Source organism: Oncorhynchus clarkii, chromosome 18, assembly GCF_045791955.1.
Source record: "Oncorhynchus clarkii lewisi isolate Uvic-CL-2024 chromosome 18, UVic_Ocla_1.0, whole genome shotgun sequence".
Classification (NCBI taxonomy): Eukaryota; Metazoa; Chordata; class Actinopteri; order Salmoniformes; family Salmonidae; genus Oncorhynchus; species Oncorhynchus clarkii.
In genome coordinates, this window is record NC_092164.1 from 52,908,111 (window position 1) to 52,914,366 (window position 6,256).

The 6,256-nt window shown below is 46.2% G+C and overlaps 1 protein-coding gene across 2 annotated transcripts in view; it reads left to right on the forward strand.

Moving 5' to 3' along the window:
* The window catches only part of LOC139373688 (zinc finger protein 704-like), a 98,558-nt gene extending 96,070 nt beyond the window's left edge, over positions 1–2,488 (forward strand). For both annotated transcript variants that reach the window (XM_071114531.1, XM_071114532.1), the window contains exon 9: positions 27–2,488. In XM_071114531.1, the coding sequence (XP_070970632.1) occupies positions 27–141 (115 nt within the window). In that variant the 3' untranslated portion in view covers positions 142–2,488. The remainder of the gene's footprint in view (positions 1–26) is intronic.
* The last annotated feature ends 3,768 nt before the right edge of the window (positions 2,489–6,256 follow it).

Sequence of the window (6,256 nt, forward strand, 5' to 3'; positions counted from 1 at the left end):
ATTTCACCATATTCTCATTTCTCCAGCCGTAAGTCCCGTGGCGAGGGTAAGAAGTGTCGTAAAGTGTACGGAATGGAGAACAGGGACATGTGGTGCACTGCCTGCCGATGGAAGAAAGCCTGCCAGAGATTTACCGACTGAACCAACCAAGTAACCGACCAACCGTGAGGGTTCCCCGTGGGAACCAGGGGTGTTCCTTTCTGTTCCCGTCCTACGCAAGCGTTGTCACTCCAAAACCAACGTTGTCACACCCTTCTACAGTCCTGGTCCACTCCACCCCAACCATAACCCGACCCCTCCTGACCCACCCCAGCAGGACCAAGGGGGTGGAGCCTCCTACTGTTCTGAGTATATCCCAAGCTAACTCCAGCTCTCTCCCAAGACTTCCAACCGGGGAACAAAAATAACCTCGGACCTAATTGTCAGGTCAGCCATGAAGGGACCAGTAAAGAAGCACATTTTGTCCCAGAACGTCTGTCTTTTTTTAAAATTGAGAATGGGCTTTTTTTTTGCTTTGAGAGAAGGTCATGATAAAAAGAGAACGGGGAAAATCATTGTTTCCCATGTAGACTCCTTCTTTCCCCACTGGCCTGCTTCTTCTACTGGGTGCTGTGGATATCTACAACCACAGCCCCCTCTCTTCCCCGTCCTCACCCCAGGGAATGTATCTTGTGTCTGGACTCGGCAGGGGGAAGAGGGAGGGGTGGATAGCACCCCCTAGTGGGGTTAAATGGATCAATGCAACAACAGCAAAAATACAAATACACATTCGGGGTGCAGAACAGACTAACCTTGCCAGCAGCAATGAGCCCTACACCCCAACACTGCATCACAACCACAACACAGGACCACACAGTTTTCTATCTACATTTTATATATATATATCCAGTTGACTGAAGCTAAAAAGGGTCATTTTCTTTCAGGGACTGTTGATCAAAAGAAAGGAAACATTTCAATATAGTTATTTACAGTGTGGATTTTGGTCACATGATATTTACTTGGAACCAAAAAGGTTTTTTTTAGTTTTTTTTTTTAGGTGCCATTTTCCCTAATGTTGTTATTTCTCTGTATCTATTATTCTTGGTGTATTGAAAGCACAAAAAGGACTGTTTTTGCTCACTAAGAACTCAAAACATTACACCCCTCCCACACACTTTGGGGCAAAACAATCAAGCGACTTAAAATGGGTCTGCATGCGAGTTCTCCTCTTCTTCCATCCGGAGTTAGTTTGTTTACGGGCGCCATACTTTACCAAAGCCCGTAGGTCCCCTACAAGATGGAGGGTATCCGCTCAATTTTCCCTTTCCTTTCCAATACCAAAAGTGAAGTAAGAACTTGTATTGTATGTGTGTGACGTGAATGAACACTTGTAAAGGCAGTATGTGGCAGTTCCTGTTGGGTCGGGGTGAACATCTCACTTTCTCTCACCCTACTCACTCTTGTGTTGACCTTCCAGGTCTGAGAGAATATTGGTGAAGTAAGCATGGTAACATCACCTGTACCATACTGTGGCCGGTCCAGCCCAGACCTCCTTGTTGGAAAATGGGAAGCTTTTTGGGAGATTTCTTTAACTCGGCACACTGCACTCACTCCAGCTCAGCCAGCACATCACTCTATGGGCTTCATAAGTAGGAAGAAACTGTGTGATTGATGGGTGGCAGAGGCCGGTCCACTGGTGCAGCTACCTGATTGGTTATGTGGACCTGGCTGTCCCCACCCACTCCACTTCCTCCTGATGCCACCTGGTTGGCTTGGACGCGGGAGGTTGACTCACTTTGAAAGGGACATTACTGTACGTGGTAGATTATGAACCCTTATGGAATCACTCTGTTGTCACCTAGCTAGTTCTCTCTGTCTGTTAGCTCAGACACTGGCTGTTCTAAGGCTGCGCACCGCAAGCCTACTTCCAAAGTGTGGACTTGCACATTTCCAGTCATGGATTTAACAATGGTGTGAACTCTCTCCTGACAGTTTTTTACACCAATCCTATGCTTTTAAATCCATGAATGCACATTTCGGGACACAGCCTGAAACTCTTATATGAAGGTCAATATAACAAGGTCAAAGAAGTACACACAAAGAAAGAAGTCAACACACAGTCCAACACCAGCTATATAAACACACTAGTAAACCCACTCTGTTCACAACCCAGCTTCCTCCGTACCTCCTCCGGGATTATATAGCCTTTATTTCTCTCAAACCTTTTCTATTTTTGTCTTTTTATCAGAATGTTTATGTAGATGGAGCTCTAATTTGACTGTTTATTAAGTTAAATGTTATCCACTTTAAAAATCTATCCTCCACCCAATGGACGAGTTCAGTATAACGCCAAGAAGGGTGACCATAGTTTAAGTGTTGTATCATTCATTCAAGTGTAGGCTAAACCAATGTTGTCGACATGGTATGGCCTCGGTCGCACATTCAAAGTCACTGTGCTTTTAAATCATGTCATTGGAGTTTCTGCAAGATTAAACTATATTTAGATCAGTGATGGGCACCTGGTGGCCCACTGCCCCCCTTCTGAAGGACCTCGGATATATTTTGGGGGGGAACTAAGTCGGGTCTCAACTTACTGTTGAGAGTTAGAATAGTAGAATACACCAGGTACAATTTCAACATGTGGTTGTGCATCAGCAGTTTTTCTCTTGTTATGTCAGTCACTCATAGTCACTCAATTAGCCTATATCAGCTATAATGTTTAGCGCCCAGTTATCTAGACTTGTTATCATGGTGGAATTACTGGCCGGGGGCCCCTCCATTGATTTTGTTAGTCAGTCTCACTCAGATATATCATATTAAATCCTGCAAACATTTCTCTCCACCCTATGGCAAAATGTCTAGAATTGCAGGAAATTAGATGCAAAACATTAAAATCTTCTCTCGCCCCATGGCAAAATGTCTAGAATTGCACGAAACTCACATTAAAAAAAATCTCTCTCCTCTGTCAAGAATGTTTTGCTCGCGGTGTGGGGGGGGGTATGGATGTGTGTACGCAGACCCCCCACCATCATCATCGTTGCCCATCCCTGACCCAGATGATCTAAAACTGCCATTTTATTATGTCAACGGATTGTTGTTTAAAAAAGACTCATGTACACATGCTTACGGAGGAACAGATGGATCTGTCTGTTCTACTGCTAAAGGAAGACTGGTTATTGTAACCGTGCAGCTCTTAGGAGAATACTGTCAGCTTGCTTTGTTACAGTAGGTGAACCCCACAACCTAATACCCAAATGCTCTCTCTCTCTCTCTCTCTCTCTCTCTCTCTCACACTCACACACACTGTAACCCTCTATAATATCTATCTGCCAGTGTCATTTAGCAGTTGGAGAAAGACACCTGATTAAAAACATTTGTCTTATTTGCAATAGCATTCTCTTCAACCTTATAAAGTTGTCATACTCGCAATTAGCTTGACGTGTGTGTGTGCGCCTTTAGGCTAGTGTGTGGGCCCATGCCCTGTTACTTACACTGTGGTGCTTTGACGTGTGTGTGGGCCCATGCACCCCCCCCCCCCGGGACTCCATGCCCTGTTACTTACACTGTGGTGCTTTGACACGTGTGTTGGCCCATGCTCCCCCCCCCCAGGGACTCCATGCCCTGTTACTTACACTGTGGTGCTTTGACACGTGTGTTGGCCCATGCACCCCCCCCCCCCCCCCCCCCCCCCCAGGGACTCCATGCCCCCCCCAGGGACTCCATGCCCCCCCCCCCCCCCAGTTACTTACACTGTGGTGCTTTGACACGTGTGTTGGCCCATGCACCCCCCCCAGGGACTCCATGCCCCCCCCCCCCCAGGGACTCCATGCCCTGTTACTTACACTGTGGTGCTTTGACACGTGTGTTGGCCCATGCACCCCCCCCCCCCAGGGACTCCATGCACCCCCCCCCAGGGACTCCATGCCCTGTTACTTACACTGTGGTGCTTTTTAAAATGGTGTTCAATAAGCGGTATCCCTGTTATTAGAAATACAATTCTAGAAATAGCATTCTAGATTCTATTTCTATGTCCCCGTTGTTGTGTGGAGATTGTGTCAGCCTCTACAGGGCTACTTAGTGGTGCTGTGCACTCAGGTAGCAGGGAATGCAGGGGGGTGCACCTTTTGTCCAATGCGATTTCACAATAATGTCCTATGGCCTCTGTTACACTGTAGTAGAACATGAAAATAAAACACCTGGGTCGAGGTAAATCTCTCAACAGAGAACTTGGTGTGTCGCCACCAACACTGTGGTTTTTCCTCTCCTATCACATTATATTATGTACCGTCCCGTATCAACGTGTTGTAGCTTATTTCAGTAGATATCAACCGACCAGATTCCAATTCTACCAGATATAGTGCTGAACATGGTGGAAATGCAAGCTAAAATGTTGTTCACATGTAATAGATAATGATGTGTTTTAAATACATCATATGTTATATATGATACATCATATACATCACATGTTATTAAGACTGGTTTAAACCCAGTTCTTGTATGAAAGGTCCATCCACCCGATAAGCCTACATTACGTTGCCTTTCTGAAACGTATACTTTTCAGCTAGTTGTGGTACCTGTGTTTAACTGCCATGCAACTGAAGAAACTAGGATATAATGTATGGTCCACCGGATTTCCCTAAAGGCGTCAGGTTCAATGATATCATCCGTTATTTACATCAGTCAGTACAACGGAACAGAAGGGAGCTGAATGGATGGAATCTGAGGGAGCAGTCATAGTAGAATGATTTGTTTGCTTCGTTCAGTCGGCCCTGGGAAATGGCTTCTCACTATGAACAAGTGTTAGAGAAGCCAGGTGTGTTCAGCAGGACGCAATGTTTTGGAACGTTCAGATAGCAATATGTTATGTTGAAGAAATATGCCTCTGACATGTAGTAGAATAAGGAAGCACATTGGCTCTATTCGTGGCATTTCTATCTGCAACATTAGAAAACATTGGGCAACTGAACATGGCCTGTAGGAGTTCCCTGTAGTGGCTAAGTGGGTGACATGAATACATATTAGGAACATGGGGATGTGGAGTGCACCAGTGGTGGGTAGATCATAAAGGGCTTTTGTTCTCTTGTGTTTATACGCTGCTGCTCCTGCCGTTAAGGGGTTGGGCTCCCTGTTGATTTAAAACTGATTAAAACAAGGCAGCAGCATTCTAATGATGGAAGCATGACATCAAGCTAGCACGAGTTATGATGAGGAGGATCCCCAACATAGCAAACCAACATGTACCCGGATACATACAGGGTACCCAGATACATACAGGGTACCCGGATACATACAGGGTACCCGGATACATACAGGGTACCCGGATACATACAGGGTACCCGGATACATACAGGGTACCCGGATACATACAGGGTACCCGGATACATACAGGGTACCCGGATACATACAGGGTACCCGGATACATACAGGGTACCCGGATACATACAGGGTACCCGGATACATACAGGGTACCCGGATACATACAGAGTACCCGGATACATACAGGGTACCCGGATACATACAGGGTACCCAGATACATACAGGGTACCCGGATACATACAGGGTACCCAGATACATACAGGGTACCCGGATACATACAAGGTACCCAGATACATACAGGGTACCCAGATACATACAGGGTACCCGGATACATACAGGGTACCCGGATACATACAGGGTACCCGGATACATACAGAGTACCCAGATACATACAGGGTACCCGGATACATACAGGGTACCCGGATACATACAGGGTACCCGGATACATACAGGGTACCCGGATACATACAGGGTACCCGGATACATACAGGGTACCCGGATACATACATACATGCACGCATACAGAGTACACGGATACATACATAGATACATACATACATACAGTACATTGTCTCTCCCTACCAGCGATCTCCTCTCCATGCTGAGGGCAGTGTGATGGATTCTGAGGCTATGGGCTGAGATTAGTTACAGTTCAAGTTTTGTAACAAAGTCTAAAGAGAAGTATGTGCATAGTTTAGATAAGCTAAGTGGTCTTTACAATGTCCATATGTTCAGTGATATTCCAGCCGTACCCAGTTAGCCCTATCCTTGATCTGACCTTCAAACCACTTCTTTTGATTAGCCAGATAGTTAGTGCTAGCGCCTGGCAGGGGTCTTCCCTCTAGCCTTCTAGGGCTTTTGTATCTGCCCCTAGATTCGTCCCTCTCTCCTCTGTCCCTCTCTCCTCCCTCCCTAGCTCTGTCACTCTCTCCCTCCGTAGCGCCGTCACTCTCTCCTCCCT